Genomic DNA, 18,862 nt, shown 5'->3' with positions numbered 1-18,862 from the left:
CTACAGGCTCACAACGAAAGCCACAATTGCATTTGGCATTTAAAACAGCTTTAAATAACTCACCTCTAATAACTCCTGACATTCAATTTTCAGGATGTCATTATTACAATCAATTTTCAGGATGTTATTATTTCTCAAACAAGACGGGTTTTTTTTACCTTGTCAGACATTTATATGTGTTCTATCCCGAAAATATCTATTTTACTGGAATATATAAAAAAAATTATATTTATTTTGGAACAATAGTTCAAATATCATGCAATCGACTTTGCAATTACTCTTTATTGACTGAGACTGACATAAATAGGAGAACTAAAAACTTTCAGTGGAAGAAAGGAGAAACAACCAAGAACTATCCAATGGCTTCAATAAAACCTTTGCAGCTTTTACATGCAAAAAATATTCTCGGCAGTGGGTACAAAAAGTAAAACAAATATCCATACTCCAAGACTCAAATGTAGAGGGCTTTATTCCATGAAAGAATGGTTCTTACAAAACTTCAAGTAACAGTTCTTAGGTTCACAAATCAGACCTGCACAGTCACAATCAAATTTCTGCATCACTGCATGAGAGGAACCAAGCCGCCGCATATAAAACATGTCAATGGTCACATCATAACGTATACTGGTCTGGTGGTGTGGTCCAAGTGTATGCTTGATGTGTGGTGCGTATGGTAGATGACATCAACAACAATAATGAGGAATAAACAATTCAACATTTGAATTGGTCTTGACCTGTGTTTTTTGTGCAACGTTTAACCAATCTACATTTGTTTTTTAATTTTTTTTCTCCACTAACTTCTACACACAACAACTCATCTTGTTTCTTTCTGACACGGTCGTCACGACAACTACTTTAATACTAACCACCCACCCGATTTCAAGAGCTACATTTTGAATAATATATAAAAAACATTGCCATCTTAATGACGTGACTGAAAAAAGCATTGCAAAAACACATGGAACCATTACATAATACTCCCGTTGAACATGTAAAAAGTGTGTGTTGTTGATTGGCCACATTTGGATAAGATGGGATATGTAGCGCATGAGCGTGTGCGTGTGTGTATTGGTGTTTAGTGTGTAAAAGATAAGCAAAAGTGTAATTCTACCTTGAAATATCACAAAATCACAATACTTGAAACACTCACAGGGGATTCACAGTGAAGAAAAGGAGAGAACTGGGTGTAGTGTGACTCGATTGTTGATAGATTTGGTGAGAAATAAGTTTGGGCAGGGGGGGGGATTGAGATTTACTTGGCGTTGGTGGAGGTGCTGAGCATCTTGCGTATGGCCTGGGCGATGGCGTCACGGTCGATGCCGTAGATTTTGAGGAGGTCTTGCGGTTTGCCGCTATGCGGTACGTGAGACACGGCCAGACGATGCAGATTGAAGCCAGTCTCGTTTACAACCGCCGAGCACACGGCCTCCCCCAGGCCACCTGTTAGACAAAAAGATACAATAAGATAGCACATGAAAGAAATGTCAGGTCAAGTCATGTTGTCACTCTAGAAAAGAGAGGAGGTAAAGTATAGCCCACGGGGGCTGATATGGCCAGCATTTGTGCTTGTTAAGAAGATGTCATGAAATAGATTTATTCATTTTATGACGTATTAATCTAATTTAAAAAAGTATATTGATCTATTGTAACTAATACATTTTAAAAAATGAGTGAAATAAAAACATTTAAATTTAACAGTTATTTTAATTTATTTATTTATTTATTTATTTATTTATTTATTTATTTATTTATTTATTTGTTTCTTTAAAATGTTATTATTATTATTATTATTTATTGTTTGTTTTATTTATTTATTCATTTTTTTATTTTTTAAATTTAACAGTTATTTTATTCATGTTTTATTTTATTCGCTTGGTTCATGAGTTATAATTAATATTATAAAACTGACAAATGAGCATCAACTGTTTGATTATTAAAACAAATATTTTTGTTGTAGGAATTAGGGATTTTCCTCCCTAAATGCGTTCATTTTAAAAAGAATAAATAACTTTTTGCATATTTTTCTCTAAAAGAATAGTTTAGTAATATATTGTAAATATGAAAAAATGTTTTGCATGATTTATGCATGTCAAATGAATAGAAGAGCTGGTATGTATTGTCCAGTCAAGTCACCCATCCCCACTGCCTCGGCGGACAGAGGGTATGCCTGCCTGTGCAATCTAGGTCACAAAGTACCCCAAGGACACGTACATGCTCAGCTAAGGCAATGTGACAGCGCACTCACTGCCGAGTTGACTTCCACGTTTGGCAAAAGCGCCATGATAACTCGCCTGAAACGAGGGCGCACTACCGCCGGCCAATAAGCGAACTCCACCGCATTGTGATCTTTTTCTCCAAGCCAATGGGATCATGCCACCGCCACACACATGCAAAGCAAAAGTGCCCCAGCTGCACAGAGGCAACCAGGCCAAGATTCCTTTTTGCTGAAAGCTTGGCACCCTATCATGAAATATGCAAAAGCTAAGAAACATCACATACCTTCATAGTAATGGTCCTCTACAGTAAGGATTCTTCCTCTGGTGGCACGCGTGTGGTCAATGATGGTCTTGGCGTCAAGTGGTTTGATTGTGAACGCGTCAATCACCCGCACGTATATCCTCTCTGCAACATCACAGTTGGAGAAGCAGGATTTTTTAAAATTGAGTTCCACATTCTTAAATATAAAAGGTTAGAGATGACAATGAATCTTGTATTGACTGAAATACCTTTCTTGAGGTGTTCAGCTGCTGCCAGAGCCTCATGCAGAGTCACTCCAGCAGCCACTACAGTCACCTGATCCTCTTTGCTCTGGTAGACCACCTGGCAAAAAGATTATTTTCCAGTAAACCCATCAAACAGGCGCATCGGAGAAATTCCTACCTTAGCCTGTCCAACATGGAAATCTTCATTGCTGTTGTAAATGATGGCATTGTCTTGACGGCTAGTTCGGATATAGCAAACACCCTTTGGGAAGCAAAATAAGAAAGACAGGCCAATAAATTATTATTATTATTATTTTCCTATGAAGCACACCCGTTTTACCTTTGTGGATGCGGCCAGTTCCACAGCCTTCTCTGTAGACACTCCATCACAAGGGTAAAAGATAGTTGTTCTCGGGAGGGCCCTGAACATGGCCATGTCCTCCAATCCCATCAAGGAGGGCCCCTCCTCTCCTGTATTAAACACATTTAGCTCTGTAATATTCGTTTGAATACAGAAGACGATCCTTACGCCTCATAATCTGGGCGGGTGAGAAGATGCATGCAGGAGGCATATCAAACATGACATGCATGAGGTGTACCTGCGCTAAAAGAGGAAAGCATGGTTCCTTGCAGAAGGCTTCCAGGGCAGACGGGAAGGAAGGAAGGAAGAGGGGAGGAGTGAGGGCGAGTAGGGCATTGGTGAGGAAAAGATAGGATTAGACGAAGGAGACAACGACAGCACATAAAAATAGGAGCGGGGTGCTCGGTGCGAGGGAAATAAAAGGTTCGTGAGGGTTATTTATTTTATTTATTTTTTTAGTTCTTACTAACCAGTGGACAGGCCGCAGTGGGAGCCACATAGATTGACGTTGCTATCTAAAATGGCTGCCATGCGGAGCTGGTCGTAGGCACGTGTGAAAAAGGATGCCAGGGTGCTGGCAAACACAACGTTCCTCTCACGAGCGGTACATCCCATGGCAACATTGACCTGGAAACAAACAAAAAATGTTTCTTAAAAAAGATAGGATTTCAGATTTTTAGATTAGGAGTTGAATGAATCACCAAACTATCATTATATGCATTTTACTGGATCTGCCCTTTCAACTTTCCATCAGCCAGATGGCTCCACCCTCTCTACTAATTAATATTTCACTTGCCGTGACTGTTTACCGTCACACAAACCCGTGACCTAGATTGGAGTCGTCCGTAGTTGGAGACACAACAGCAGTGCCGTTTAAATAACTGTTCTTCCTAAATCAAAAATCTCATCATGATATTAATAAATATATCATGACACACGGAGAGGAAGAATCTGATCAGTGGTGTAGACTGTGACCATCATAATAAATAAAAAACGGGTCACGTCTTTACCCATCCTTACATAATAGGCCGGCAACTCATATATAATTTAATATCACATATGACCAGCTGTCAAACGTATACTCAGAGACAAAAAGCTATTCATTCACAAAAGAGAAGTGAAAAATTATGAGGCAACATAATTTCGCCAAGCCAGTCCAAAGTGGAGGTTCCTGAGATATCCTACCATATTCTGCTGGGCAATGTAGCATTCCACAAAGCGATTAGGATGCTCATTCTTGAAGATCTCCGAGTAAGTGAGGTTCTTCGTGTCTCCGTCAAGAGCCACGACACGGTCGTTGTAGCGAGCTAACTTAGTGATGGCCATCCCATAGGCCTTGCGTGTGGAAATCTGTGACAACAAAGCATGGCGCTATTATGGTTGCTAACTGGGGATGTTGCGTGAAATACTTAGCACAGGTGGACAACCTTTTCTCCAGGCTTGTAAGCGGGTGCGCTGGCCATACGGATGTTCCTCAGGCTCACAGGAGGGGAGTCTTCGATCGGAGCGGGAGGGTACAGGTGCTTGCTGGTGCTCATGATCCGACTCTGCAGATCCTTCATGACCATCTCGGCCATGTCTTTGGGCAGAGTTTTGGAGTGCCATCCCATCTTATCTTCTGCGGCTTCAAAGACATCATTACGTTAGATGTTACCGAACATTTTTATTTATATTTTTCAGTGAGTGATCATTACCTGGAATGCCTTTGCCCTTGATGGTTTTGGCAATGATAGCTGTGGGTTGATGGCGTGGCTGGCTCAGAGCCTTACACAGCTCCTCCACACTGTGTCCATCCACAATGATGGCATGCCAGCTGAAGATAGACACAAAAGAACTACAATGAGACTCAGTAGAACGCAGATATTTTCTAAAGCCGAAAATATTTCACGTATGCTTTACAGCGCATCAAACGCATGGATGAGCAGGTTTGTGTTACCCGAACGCTTCGCAGCGTCTCTGGTATTTCTCTGCATGATGCTGCAGAGGCGCAGAGTCACTTTGGCTCAGACGGTTGATGTCCATGATGGCCACTAGGTTGTCGAGCTGGTAGTAGGAAGCGAACGACATGGCTTCCCATACGGAGCCTTCTGACATTTCACCATCCCCCAACAGGCAGTAAACACGGTAGCTGCAGCAGAAATGAGTTGCGCCATTAGCGTGCATGCGCTTGTGTGCGCCAAGCATGAAAATGCTATCTGACACTTTTCCAGTTAGATTGATTCCTGATTCGACAGCTCACTTGCTAAGCATGGAATGAAAGAATCTTCCTGAGGCTTTCTATAGGTGTTGTTAGGGTTTTCCAGGTTATCTTGATCCTATGATTATGTTGGAATGTAACCTGTAATACTTAAACTCGCCTGTCCTGTCTTAACAAAAGTAGTAGAACAAAGTGACTAGCTGCAGAGGAAGCAATCAAAGTTGTTTAGTTCACACAACATCGTGAAGGACCCCCTGCTGTGCTTTGATCAGCCAGGGGCTTCGGCCATTTGTCTACTCTGACCCCCACTCTCACCCCCACTCTGTTCCTCCTAATAAATATGCCCTTGCAGGAAGGAGAGTTCAGACTTCATTCGATAATCGCTGTTCAGACAGCGACGAATGGACTCTCCACCTGCAGGTGTCTAAAAGAACTTCCTTGTCTCCTGTTTCGTTCTTGCAAAATAAGTTGGAGTGAGCAAATCTCTAACAGGTGTGGCTTTTGAATTTCACACCTGCACCGCCAACTTGCATTCCATTTTTCTCAAATATTACCAGCTAGCACGGAGTTACAAAAGAAAAATGATTAATGACTTGGAATTGGTTTGCGACAATAAATTAGAACAATCAACTTAAAAAAGAAAAAAAAAATCCATGGTTGAAAGCACAATATTATGATCTTTATAGGGAGGAAATCTGCAAGGAAAAGACGTGAAATACGACTGCTGGGCTTGTGATTATTAGAGCAGAAAAATCAGGACAACAGAGCGTGGAGCAACCCGACACACAACCATTGAGTGGGCAATCCTAAAATTGCTCCAAAGAAGCTACAATACAGATCTCATTAAAGCGTTGAACTGGTGTGTACACTTTGGAACTAATCTGAATCTGTAGATTTGGACCTTTTGTGACTAGAGCTGTTTACGCTTGTGAGGGCTTACCTGGCTTTGTCAAAGTATTTCCCAGTGTACGCCATTCCGCAGGCCACACCGAGTCCCTGTCCCAAATAGCCGGTGGTTACGTCCACAAATTGCTGCTTCTGAAATGGGGGGGAAAAAAAACATTAATAAACAGCTGAAATGATGTGGTTGCATAAGTATGCACACCCTTGAAAATTTTTATCCTTATCTTTTTTTTTTTTATATCACAAAAAAAAACATTTGAACAGGGGTGTGTAGATTTTATATAGACTACATATTGGGCTAGTTGGCATCTGGTGTCTCCTTACTGGGATGAGGTGGCCCTCCAGTGAAGAGTCAACTTGGCACATACTCAGCAACTCACTCTCCTTTAGGAAGCCTGTTTCAACCCACATGGAGTACAAGGCTGGTGCAGATTGAGCCTAGCATAGTGGAAATGTAGGAAATCAGCACTGCATCTTATTTGTAAATATATATTTGATCCTTAGGAGCTATGGGACTGCACCTTGGACATGAGGAAGCGATCGCTGTGGAAGTTTCGTGGGTCGTCGGGGCGGTACTTCATGGTGTGGAAGTAGAGCACAGACATGATTTCGGCCACATTGCAGCATGATGTAGGATGTCTGGGGGAGGGGGGGTAGAGGAGGGGAGAGGGTGATTTTATCCAGCTGTCACATTTGCACAAGCACGCGATGGACTTGCCACAAATCTCTCCATGAAAAGAAGGAAATGAGATTTTGCCGAGTGTACTATATCGTATGTCTGGCATTGTATTTTCATGCATAAAATAAGTATGTGTAAAAAAAAAAAAAAAAAAAAAAATCCCCTTTTGAGTATTTCATTGCGAGCGTAATAACATGATAGCAGAAATGTAGAAACTGAAAATAGCAGGAAGGCAAAATATGGTCAAGTAAAACAGCTTTCTATTTCTTTGTTAGGGGTTTGCCGTTGTCTTTTGCAATCAAAAGTAAAATAATACATTTTGATCATTAATAATAATTAATCTAAACGTGAAACCAAATGTATAATAAATATTTTGTTGGTATGGTGTTTTTAAATCATGTAAAATATGCAATAAAGCAGGATTAGGCTGTTGCAGAAGCTACGATGTGTAATTTTTGTTTTTTAATTTGATGATAGCATACACGAGAACATTTGGGGTTGGAAAATATCAAGAGGAGCAGAACAAAAGCCTTTATAAGGCCCTTCGCTTCAAATTTCCTTTGGTGCGCACAGAATACGTATACACACATGAGAATGACTTTTCTGTGGAGGAATATCAAGTTTGCGTTTTTTTTTTTTACATTGGAGCACCTGTTTTGATACATCCCTATGTGACAGTCCACTCACCCTGTGCCTGCCGCGGTAGTCGCCTTGATGGAGTTGATCCTTAGGCGATTGGCGATGTTCCTCAACGCCTGCACTGTCTGTTGGTCAGGTTTGTGGTAATCCTCCATGAAGGCAAAATGTTGAGCTCCAAAAAATCCTTCGTTTGTAAACGTGTGAGGACGGGCAAGGGTGACCGAACCTGAGTGCACAAAAGATGGCGTTGGGGGATAGACAGAAAGACAATGAAGCAGAGTCCGGATTGATCCTATCGGGTATGCAGATGCATAGATGTGCAAGAACACACTAAATACACACGAGCAAAAATCACACACACATGTACGCACGCACAGAGGAGTGGCAACAGAGTGACGTACACTGCTAAAATTGCATTGCAGGCTTTTCATTGGATGGGCAGGGAAAGGGTGACAGAGGTGTGTCACTGCAGTGCGTGTGTGTGTGTACATATAAGCAGGGAGGAGGAGGGGCTGAACATTTAGATCCTAATTCACTTTGGCTTTTCTGTCAAATCGCATAATTCAAATGTGGTGGCTTATCGTCTTTTGTTATTTAATCCCAGCCAAATGCTGCTTTTATTCTAGTTATAATATCCTCAATAGTTACACGTTTTACAATAATTGAAACTCAAGAAGAATGTTGAAAGTGAGTGTTTAGAGATTACGGTGGACACATTTGTAGTAGTAGTGGGCTCCTCAAAAAGGGGAAGATTCCTGATTTAAAGTTCTGAAGATCGTTGTCACTCAGTTCCATTCTCTTTCTCACCCTTATGTTCTCCTCCGCCCAACATGATGATGCTCAATGATGCTGAACTGATGAGAAGTGATGAGAACACGGTGTTCTTTCCTCACATGTTCCTTTGCAGCCACCCATTCAGGACCATGAGTAGACACCTGAAGCGTAAAAATAGGAAACATTTTCGTTTGAACAACTCGCTATATGCAAAACGCGCTAAAACAACTTTACAAGAACGACAACTGCTTTGTCTTTTGTCGCGTGAGAGACAAATACAAATGCTTAAGCCACATTCTAATCCCTAGGCATGTGCGCAAGAGCACTGATGCATGGTTGTCGTGCAATCTTTGCATGTAACGCACGTCCACGCCAGATTAACTGTGCTGGCCTGCCATCAAGAGGATAAACCTTGATCGTGCACAGGACCTCTGTTTTTTTAGCTGCTATACAAGCAAGAAGGAATGGACTAAATAATTACATATAAATAATAATTTGTGTGAGTGCCCCTGCAGCCACCCCAGCTCCGCTAGTGCAGGGTGCCAAAGGAAATATTTTAATCTCCCTTTACTTTTACTTTGTCACAATAAATATTATTGTCACCTATATGGAAGAATATTATCATGATAAACCTGTGCTGCCTCCAATTGTTATTATTCATTGCAGGCATTATTTCTGGCGATTATATTAACTTTGAGTCCAATTAAACAAGCCTAGATTTTGCACTGACAGTGTGTGGGTAAAATGAAAAATATTATACTTATTTCAGTACGGGATCCATATTTTTGGAGACGTTTTTCTGATATAAAATGAACTGTATGTGTTCTACAATTTCAACACCAAGTGGCACTGTTCCCTAATGATTTTTTTTTTTTTTTTTTTTTACACAAGGGCTATCATTGCACATCGCGGTCGTTGACAATTGACAAATATTTCAATGTCAAACGTTTTCATCAGATGTATTCCTTATTATACAATAATGTATGTGTATTATTTTTCATTTGATTGCTATATGTTAAAAATACATATTTTAGACAGTGGGTTTGTTGGATAGCAGTTTGACAAATTGAATGTGATTATTTGAAGGTATGTGCGACGTGTTTTAAATCGAACCCTCTCCTGTCCTTGGCTCATTCTCCTCAGCCATATTATCATTGTTGCGGGCGGCTGAAGTATCGAGAGAGGTCGCATCACGAAGCAGCCACCTCCGAGCTCGATGTCGAGGCTATGTCATCTCTCCAGCCCGCTCGCCCACCGACCGTGTCCTTTCTTCTCCCAGTTTCCAGCAACTCCTCTGGGCTCCTGGCTGCTGTCATAAAAGCTTTGGCTCACAGTTGCCCACAGGTGCCAGCCAATAGGAGGATATGAAGGTGAAGCCACGTGATGGATAGTAACCAATCGTAGAGCCCTGCAGCTGCACACTTCCTGGAGGGCACGTACATCCAGAGAGTATGAGCGTTTCTATTTTTAAATCTCTGGCAGAAAAAGAGGAGCAGAGCAGCCACTTTTGAAACAATGGCTTAATATAGCTCTGATAAACTACCAAGATTAAAAAGAAACTCTTACAGGTGCCTGTGTCCACATACAACTCGTGCATATCATGCAGAGGGGCTCAAGGTCAGGTAAAGGTGCTCAAGGTCAGGGGGTACATAGAACGTGTGCACAAGATGATAAATTGTGGCCAGCCAAAAGAAGGAAATCAAGAGACTATTGGGATTAAATAAGTACAATTTCATCCAACAACTATTAGAATTCTGTTTGTAAATGTAGGTCAGTGCTATTAAAATGTTTAGGCCTCAGAGAAGGCCTCGCGAGCCCTAACTGATAAAATCACACACACACGTGGATGGTTTTTTTTTTTTTTTTTTTTTTTTTAATGCCAGTTACTCCTTCAGGCCCGAGCCTGCGACACGTGCTCTTATCACTCCATTTCCCTTTAATCGCGGTGTAGTCACCACGATGACATAGCGCTTGCCCTTCAATCGGAGAGATGTCTGTCACTTTGAGGTCCTCCTGATGGTGCAACGGGGGACAGGATGGAATAATCATCTGAGCTCTCTATGATTTAGCCATTCACTGATAAATTGGATAATTGCGGTCTTCGTTAAGATGAGGGCAAACATGAGAAGGAAGGTGTGAAGAGGTCTGTGGGGGGTAATTATTTAAAGTTAATGTGTTTCAAGACAAAGAAATACAAATGGAGAGAAAATTTGAGGGAGAGGAACGTATGTGCACAGTGATGATGGCCGAGCGTGTGCTCTTCTGAGCTCAGCAGTGAAGTTGACGTTGCGCTGGGAGAACAGCTGCCGCTGCGGGGCTTTCGGGCTCCATCACTAGTGCTCTCCTTCAAGCTGCTCCACCAACACACTCACTCGAATTCCACACATGCACGTGCACATGCAATAATCACCGATTGTCGCTTCAGTGCGCTGGAATGTGCTGCAATATAGCCAGCTTTTATATACATGGCAGTCACACCGGGTTTTGCGATTTTTAAAGGAGCATTATTAGCAGTATGGTGCGCAGGGTTTTGAGACATTTTGGGAACAATATCAAAAAGTGTGTGCAGCCTCATATGGATTTAATATTGTGGAAAGATCAAGTGCATTTGGGGAGTAATGGAGCATCGTAGAGAACATCTGTTCAGTGTAAACTCAACAAATCAGACTACAAATCCTTTTATATGATCACCAAACACACCCAGAGAAATAGTGCAGTGACTCCCAAATACCTAAATAGCCAAGAAATGACGATGTAGAGTGAGAGGTGGAAAACAATTCAATATTTTTCCATTAGATGGCAGCACTAATGTGACCCACCAGTTGCCAGCCTCAACAGAATAAGTCATGCATGTCAACTTTGTGCTCAACTAAACAAGCCCACATTTCACAAGTCACCAATATTATTTTGTAATATATGCTATACTTTTGAGATTTTTACTTGGTGGAGTGCTGTGAGGCTTGTACTGTGATAAAAATGAATATGCACTTTAGGCTCAATAAAGGTTGGTAATGTCTAGTATGTTTTGAGTACCACTTCTATATTCATTTGCATGTAGTGTATGTAAATATATTTTGCTAGAGAGGCATATGAAATGAGGTGTATAGGGCACCGTTGCCGCACTGAGCCAAATGGCATCCTCAGTCCCTGGGGCCCACTGCACCCTCTGTCTGTGTTTTTACTCCCTTTTAAGTGGAAATAACTGCATTGCGCTATAATCCTCAGGACTACAGATGGACTTTGCAGAGGAAGGGAGGTGCAGAGTTGAACGCCTTCTCAGATTGTTTTAAGATTTTGCTCAATTTTCATCATTCTTACTGGTGTTGAAGTCATCAACAAAGAGGGAAACAAGGCTACAAGCACAAATATGTTTTTAGTGTGTAATTCAAGGGAGCGACATAATAATGTAGCGTAATCATGAATTTCACATGAGCTTGTTTCTAAAAAGAGCGCAAATACGATCAACACAAAACCACATTGCACACACGGGTAAATAATTCAGGAAGGTTCTAGAAGAAGAAACCGTTACCCTGAACAGACAGGTAAGCTGATAGCTCGGTATTGTCTAGCGACTGTCGAGTAGTGGTTATTCTATTCTCTCTTAGAGTCCCTCGCTAGCCTTGAAAGGAAGAGGATGTGCATTTTGTGCTTTGTGTTGTCAGCCTGGACAAAGAGTTGAACTGTCTTCAACCACTTCACTTTGCCAGGTAGGTTCATCGTTAAAATATGTGCTCACCCTGCTTCCAATACATTTTACTGTCAGTTGTGACAATCTCTTTATTTTGATATGACAATTGATCACCATTTTTGCCATTTTGTGTATCACAGTTTTATTAGGTCTTTTGGTTTTTTTTCCCATGCTGATCACTGTGTACAATTTCTATCAGGTTTCCATTGCACGTATCCTCGTTAAGAAGGACAAACTCAATTAATCACCTTACAATATACATTAATAATCAAGAAAGCTTGGCAAGCAAAATATCCCAAGATGCATGTCGTGCTGCTATCATGGAAAAACTTAAAAGTTGGGAAGGATTAACAACACCAATTCCTGTTTAATATTTTCTTAAGAAGAATGCTCTCACGTACGTTATAAGCAAAAATGAACTTGGCGGGTTCATGAGACCATACTCTGCATTTTTTATATAAAGAGGCATTTGGCAATGCTGCAGACTTGTAGTATGTATTCATTCAATTTCACATCACGGCAAACTAAATAAGTGTGCTGCCATCTAGTGGTTGATACTGGAATTACACTTCAATATAACAAGCGTCTGAAATTGTAATTTAAAAAAAAATCAAATATTTAACCTGTGAAACTAGTTAATAGTTCTTCTGGCATGCAGAGACCAGGAATTTAATGTATTGAGTCAGTGACAGGGTTTCTGGTTGTTTTAACTGTTGTGGGACGAAAAGGGGGAGGAGGAAGTGATTGCACCGAGCGCCTGTGACGAGCACAAGCAGCCAGTGGACGTGGATGCTCTGTTTGGTTGGCCGCATTTCTCCACTAGCACCATGGGAGAGCTTCATTAGTGCTCAGCCACATCGTACCTCTCGTGTGTCCTGCTTCTTACCATTGGAGCCGATGAATTTCAAAGCGTCCTTTGAGAGGACACAAGCAGCACGCCCAAGCGTCGGAGCAACGATGCCGAGCGGCTAAAGTCTCCTCATTTAACAACAATAACAACAACAAAAAGGTCCGGTGAGCTCTCGTCTTGTCACAATGTAGCGGCTTTAGCATAGCATCGCTTTTCTGCTTTCATATGCATGTAGGGGACGGTGACGTGTGTGCGCGCTTGCTGGCTGTCTCTCTCTCTCTTTTTTTTTAAACCACAGTAAAGAAGACAGATCTTATTGATAGCCAATTTCCTCTCGACGATTGTTTGTGGATGAGCTTCACCATCATGTCATCATCAATAAATCCATTTTAGTTGTCATGCAGGCGCGATACCTTTGCTCTTTATCTTCACGCACGCTCAGGTTGTCTGTGGTCATGTGGAGTCCACATTATCATCTCAAGCGCGCGTGTGTTTGTGCGAGACATTAATAGAGGTTACTACCGTGTGTGTGCGTGTGTGTGTGTTGCAAGATTTGTCCTACCTTGTTATGCTCAAAGATGCGAACGTGCACAACTGACGCTATCGATGCAGTGTACAGACAGTCATGTTTTATGTGAGAGCCTCTTTTTGTATGTTTGTTGCATGAACAAATGCAACACAAAGGGTGATGCCGTGATGCTCACCGTTAGTTGTGTAATTTGACATGGCAATGTGCATCACATGTGATTGCTCAACTGGTCTATGTAGATTGAGTATGGAGTAAGGAGAGCATTGCTGCAATGTGACCTTTTTCTTTTCCTTGCTCTGTCCGCTCTGGGGCCTGCTTACGGTTCAAGGACTTGTGAGGAGACCAACTGGTTTATTTTCCTATTTAGACTGGGCCACAATGTTATTTTTTATTTGCATAAAGAGATGTTGTGCGTGTTTCCGCCATCTGTTTCTTAATGTGAATTAGTTCAGTGGTTCTCAAACTGAACCTGAAAAGGTCAATGAGTCTAAGATTTCATTTATTTTTCTCAAGTCCATTTAGTAACTGTTTTTAGAGTGGTAATACTTTCTTTCATCTCATTATAGGGTTGAATGAACCACTGTATCAAATAATTGTGATTTAATCTAATTATGGCTGTGCTCTCGATGGAGCAGATAAAAATAGCAGAAATGGTCTCTCCATGCATTTTCTGTACTATTGGTCCTCATTTGGGTCAGATGGGTACACCATGGACTGCTTGGACATACTGTACTGTGTAAACAAACAACTATTCACACTGTCATTCACATCGAAGGACAATATTGCATCTTCAGTAAAGTGGAGCTGTCGAAGGAAGCCTGGGCAACCTGAAAGACAAGTTTTAAAACATTTTTCTCCCCAGATAGAGTCTGTATGACAACATCTAAGCCTCAATTAGTTAATCAAATGCATTATTATTATCCCCCCTTTTGTTTTTCAGAGGCAAACTATGCCAGCAGCACCAGAGTCACTCCCCCTGGTGACTTGCCAGCTGATTCTGCCCCCAACTAGCGTCCCTGTCCACACTGGCAGATCCATGCCACTGGATGCCCCTGACAGAGGCACACCCGCACCATGAGCGCCAACGGGCCTACCCCGGACCCAGCCCCAACAGCCCCAGAAGCCCCTCCGACCACCACACCTGCCCCGGCCCTGGCTCCGGCACCCGCTCCGACCCCAGTCCCTGCCCCCGCGGCGCCGGCCGCTCCGCCCGCCCCGCCTGCCCCGCCCGCCCCGTCAACCTCGACCATCCCGGTGGGTGCGTTGGCACAGAAGAAGCGGCAGCAGTATGCCAAAAGCAAGAAACAGGGCAGCAACGCCAACAGCAGGCCACCGAGGGCCCTGTTCTGCCTCAACCTCAACAATCCCATACGCAGGGCCTGCATCAGCCTGGTGGAGTGGAAGTATCCTTTACGAGCTGACCAAACATTGCACCGGGTGCATGTTGAACATTCAAAATTGATGTTAATTAGGATTGTTATGAGGCTCTGCAGAAATTACTCATTTGAATCTGTGGGTTAGGGAACTCGGACTTCAAAATACATGTGATAGTTATATCTGAACATTGCTAATCTAATAGCATTGTTGGCTAAATCAGATTTTTTTAAAATGTTTTTCCAAAATAGGAAAAATCTAAAAAAAAAAAAAGTTTAGTTTCCTCCATTCAATCTTTGTTTTCCTAAAATAAGAAAAATCTAAAAAAAATTTTTTAAAAAAACCCACAAAGTTTGGTTGCCTCCATTCAATCTTTGCTGATTAACGTGACCTGGATAACTGAGAATTTAGACAGATATAAAGTAACCAAAACCGTTTTTAGATCACATTAGTATTTTCATTATGACATTAATTTAAAAATAACTCAGGCAGTTATGCTATTTGGCTAATGATGTTTTTTGTTTCTTGCAAGATTATCCCATACACATTTCCTTAACGTCCTTTTCCAGGCCATTTGATATCTTTATACTAATTGCTATATTTGCCAACTGTATGGCCTTAGCTGTCTATGTCCCTTTTCCCGAGGATGATTCCAACTCCACAAACCACGACCTGGTGAGTAGTCCGTATTCATTACGGTATTTCAATCACCTGTATATACGTTCGGAACACGAACTAAGGATGTTGTGGAAAATCTTTCGTTCCGGAGAGTGTTTCTCCTCTAATTGCTCTTGTCATTTGCTGTGTTATTGTATACGTTGTGATGCAAGAGTTTCGAGTGCTGAAGCGTGAGAAAGAGGACAGTCACCCAGCTTGGTTTAGCTTGCAGCGGCTTACTCAGCTTCACTCATGGCACTTTGTCACACTACGCTCACCTTTGGAGAAGTGCGGGCAGGCTCTTCACACACACAAAAACACACACACACGTGTTTGTCTCACACGAGGTGGTCAACCTCCCTGCCGTGTGACTCACACTTTGGCAGCATGCTGATGCCACTTCTAATCGTATAACAACCTTGAAACAGCACACACAGGGTAGAAATGATGGTTTATATTTCCATCATCAAGCAATTTCATTTTTCTTGGGTGACGCTTCCGTTGTTGCGCGGTAAACCGAGCCGCCGAGCATGAGCGCGTCCTTCAAAAGGCAAAGCAACACTCAACGCGTTCCTTACACCGGCGCAATTTAGTTGTAGTGTTCAGTGATGCGTAAGAAGCTTATACGGTCTGTCTGCAGACGTTTGGAATGTTCTTGAAAGGTTTAAGTGAGAGCGGGAGCGAAATGAAGGTTACCTGCCAGCTGTTAAGACCTAAAGGAGGGTCCCTGTGTCTTTTATGTAGCCCAACCCGCTGTGAAAAGATTGACTATAGCTTTGGCGTACTTAGGAGAAGCGAGGTGTGTTGCTTTTCCCGCTTTTGACCTCCCACTGGTTGACCTCAGGGTGTTTGTTTACATGGTGGTGGAAAGTGGGCCATCAAGGAGATTAGCTTATGCATACGGCGCGATGTACAGTATGAAGTCAGGTCGTACGTTTGCGGGAGATGGCCTCATTGTAGGTGACAGCGGAACGTAGCGTCGACTCTTTTCTGAAAAATTTACAAAAAAAAATTATTGACACATTTGAAATAATATATGCATCTCTTTTTAAAAATATGAAAGGAAAAACACGGACGCTTTAGCCTGAGGGGATAAATTGTGTTTTGTTTTATTAATATATCAATAATAATATATCAATAATATTAATATAAATTTATAATATGATATATAATAATATCAAAATAATATAAAATTGGTTGACTATGGGGAAATTAAATTCAATAAATTTTTTACCATCAAATTTTATTTTCTATAATGGGAGAGAGTCTAAATTAATTAATTAAATTAATTAATCCTGCCCGGAATACTTTCTGCATTGATATCGTTCAACTTCCCGTCGTTGATGTCACTTTGCCGTCTTCAACCAATATTTCCCCATCATAATATTATTAAATATCACATGCCAATGATCAAAGTGAATGAACAGCTTAGGCGATTGTCAGTCCACATGTCGCGCATGTAAAATGTTCCCCATCTTGTGAACATCTTATTAGCTGATAGGCCTGAATGTCATCTGCCAGCAATGTCATACTGATAAATATTGCACCCTGAGACAAACGCACCATGTGTCAGAACCAGATAAGATACTTTGAGCAAACAAAATAAGCAATCGTATTAAAACACTTTGATTTTATTTTTCCAATCAATTTTTACCTCATTACAAATTATGTTAATATGTCAATTTGTGCATATGTGTTGACTTTCACGTGTTCAAATAATTCCCAAGGTCTCCAAGTATTTCCACGTGACTATTTTGAGTGGCGTCAAACTTAATGGCAAAAATTGAAAGTAAGTCAGTCATAAAGTGTGATTAGTTGTTTCACATTAATAATTATTTCATTGTTTCCTCTGCACAAGTAGCGGCAGACTCATTGTAAGTTTTGCACTCCTTTGCAAATCCTCGCCGCTTGCAATTTGGTTTTGCTTCCCTTGCTGTTGTTGTTATATTGCATCTTTTTAAACACACTGTAAGTGGTGACTTGCCCATTTCAGCAGTATTAACAGTGCTTGCTTGCACAGGACTTTATTTTAATTCTGCAGTGTCAACACCGATGCGCATAATAAACGAGGGGATAATGCAGCAGAGGTTGAACAGTGAGCGCAGGTGCGGCGGCGGCGGCGGCGGTGGAGACTCGGTTAGATCTTCTGCTCTGTAGCCTTGCAGGTGGACCGAGCCATGCTATGAAACCTGCAGGGAGCAGGTGGGAGGTTTGATGAGCAAGGCAAGGATCACATTACATGACAGGCTGAGACAAAAGGTGGCGTGCTGTAACTATTCATTATGATAGACTTGTGGATGTGTCAATTATAATTAGCGATATTGTCCATTTTCAGATGCTTCTTTGTTCTTTGCATGATTTTAGCAATAACAATCATATGAATAAAATTGATATATATGGAAATATGAAGACATACCAGTGGAGCTCACTTTTGAATTTTTTCAGCTGCTGCTAAGTCTGTCAGTCTTGTTAGCCCGACCTGGTTAAATGTAGCGGCTCTATATAAATAGACAGTAGCTTCCTCCTCTGGCAGAACGCAGGGCAAATGATGGAGGTCCCGCGACCACCAGTGCACTGCACACGTGAGTAACAAGCCCTAAGGATTGACGGACAAATACACATGTATGAAGACGACAGGCGATGTTTTTCATTCCTGTGTTTGCTGCTCCTAAAATTTCACACACAATCCCTCTTTCACATCCACTTCATACCTTCTCAAGAGGGCAGAGAAATAGTCTTCGACCCTTCTCGCCTTTAGTGTAAGGTCATATCTATCTGAGAGTCTACGCCGCGGGCAGTTCTTGATAAAGGTAGCCGAGCTAAACAATGACCTTTTCGTGGCGAATATGATTCATGCGTCTCATCCTTTTGTGAGGCAGCGGCATGCAGCCAGCTCATTGCATCTGGTTTCATGTCGTCTTTGCCCGTATCACTGTTATTGCATAACTGGCGAGCTGCAGAGCTATTTATTTTACTGGGGACAAAAAGGACGAAAGCACGGAGCGACGGAGATGTCCTCATTCGGCGTACTGTCGATGACAGCTGTACAGCACGCTCCTTTGTTTGCATTTTAGTTAATATTCTAGTCTCCCCTGGTCATAAATGCATTTTTATGCAATCAGTGTTCAGGTTAATGGCTCATCCTTCAAGCTGAGTGATAACAAATTAGTCCTGTGGCCAGAGATCATTAGGACATAAATAAAAGTGTCACTATTTATGTCATAATGAAATGTGAATTACATCGAGGATGGCAACCGGGCCAGCTTGCGAAAACCACGTACAATTAACGTCCATTGAAATGCACTGGGGGGGGAGATAAAGAGATAAAACCCTAAAAGTTCCCCGAAAAACAGTGATAGACATTTAATTTGCAGTTTCTATAAAAAAATGGGGGCGATGAGGGACTATAAAACTAAGCCTCGGTGTGCCTCAACATGACAACCAAACACCAAGAGGCATCCTCCACATTACTGAAGCTCTTGTCACAAATGATCAGTCGCAACACAATA

General features: G+C 41.7%; 2 protein-coding genes across 4 annotated transcripts in view; one reads left to right on the top strand and one right to left on the bottom strand.

The window, feature by feature from the left end:
• Nucleotides 1-451: 451 nt before the first annotated feature.
• LOC125977072 (transketolase) lies at nt 452-9,583 on the bottom strand. The gene is made up of 16 exons (XM_049733240.2): nt 9,461-9,583; nt 8,289-8,416; nt 7,530-7,707; nt 6,685-6,802; nt 6,488-6,601; nt 6,201-6,298; nt 5,000-5,191; nt 4,758-4,876; nt 4,491-4,687; nt 4,249-4,413; nt 3,534-3,690; nt 3,043-3,173; nt 2,881-2,964; nt 2,727-2,820; nt 2,500-2,622; nt 452-1,440 (listed from the first exon to the last, which is right to left on the bottom strand). The coding sequence occupies exons 2-16, from the start codon at nt 8,311-8,313 to the stop codon at nt 1,253-1,255; spliced, it is 1,983 nt and encodes a 660-aa protein (XP_049589197.1). The 5' UTR covers nt 8,314-8,416; nt 9,461-9,583; the 3' UTR covers nt 452-1,252.
• A 3,114-nt stretch (nt 9,584-12,697) lies between these two features.
• cacna1da (calcium channel, voltage-dependent, L type, alpha 1D subunit, a) overlaps nt 12,698-18,862 on the top strand; it is a 40,130-nt gene continuing 33,965 nt past the window's right edge. For 2 of the 3 annotated variants that reach the window (XM_049733550.2, XM_049733551.2), the window contains exons 1-3: nt 12,699-12,952; nt 14,263-14,725; nt 15,266-15,371. In XM_049733550.2, the coding sequence (XP_049589507.1) occupies nt 14,397-14,725; nt 15,266-15,371 (435 nt within the window). In that variant the 5' untranslated portion in view covers nt 12,699-12,952; nt 14,263-14,396. Of the gene's footprint in view, nt 12,953-14,262; nt 14,726-15,265; nt 15,372-18,862 lie in introns of all 3 variants that reach the window. The other variant, XM_068652376.1, reaches the window with a different exon arrangement.

The sequence above is a fragment of the Syngnathus scovelli genome, chromosome 11, assembly GCF_024217435.2.
Source record: "Syngnathus scovelli strain Florida chromosome 11, RoL_Ssco_1.2, whole genome shotgun sequence".
NCBI lineage: Eukaryota > Metazoa > Chordata > Actinopteri > Syngnathiformes > Syngnathidae > Syngnathus > Syngnathus scovelli.
The sequence above is the reverse complement of the archived record's forward strand: the minus strand, read 5'-3'. Positions and strand labels throughout refer to the sequence as shown.

What these genes read in the sequence shown, in the direction of transcription:
- LOC125977072 (XM_049733240.2), bottom strand. Translation starts at nt 8,313, where the DNA reads ATGTTGGGCGGAGGAGAACATAAGG. An exon ending in AAATACTTTGACAAAGCCAG is followed by an intron (nt 5,192 to 6,200) that starts GTAAGCCCTCAC and finishes TTTCTGCTGCAG; the next exon opens with CTACCGTGTTTACTGCCTGT. An exon ending in ACATTGCCCAGCAGAATATG is followed by an intron (nt 3,691 to 4,248) that starts GTAGGATATCTC and finishes GTTTGTTTCCAG; the next exon opens with GTCAATGTTGCCATGGGATG.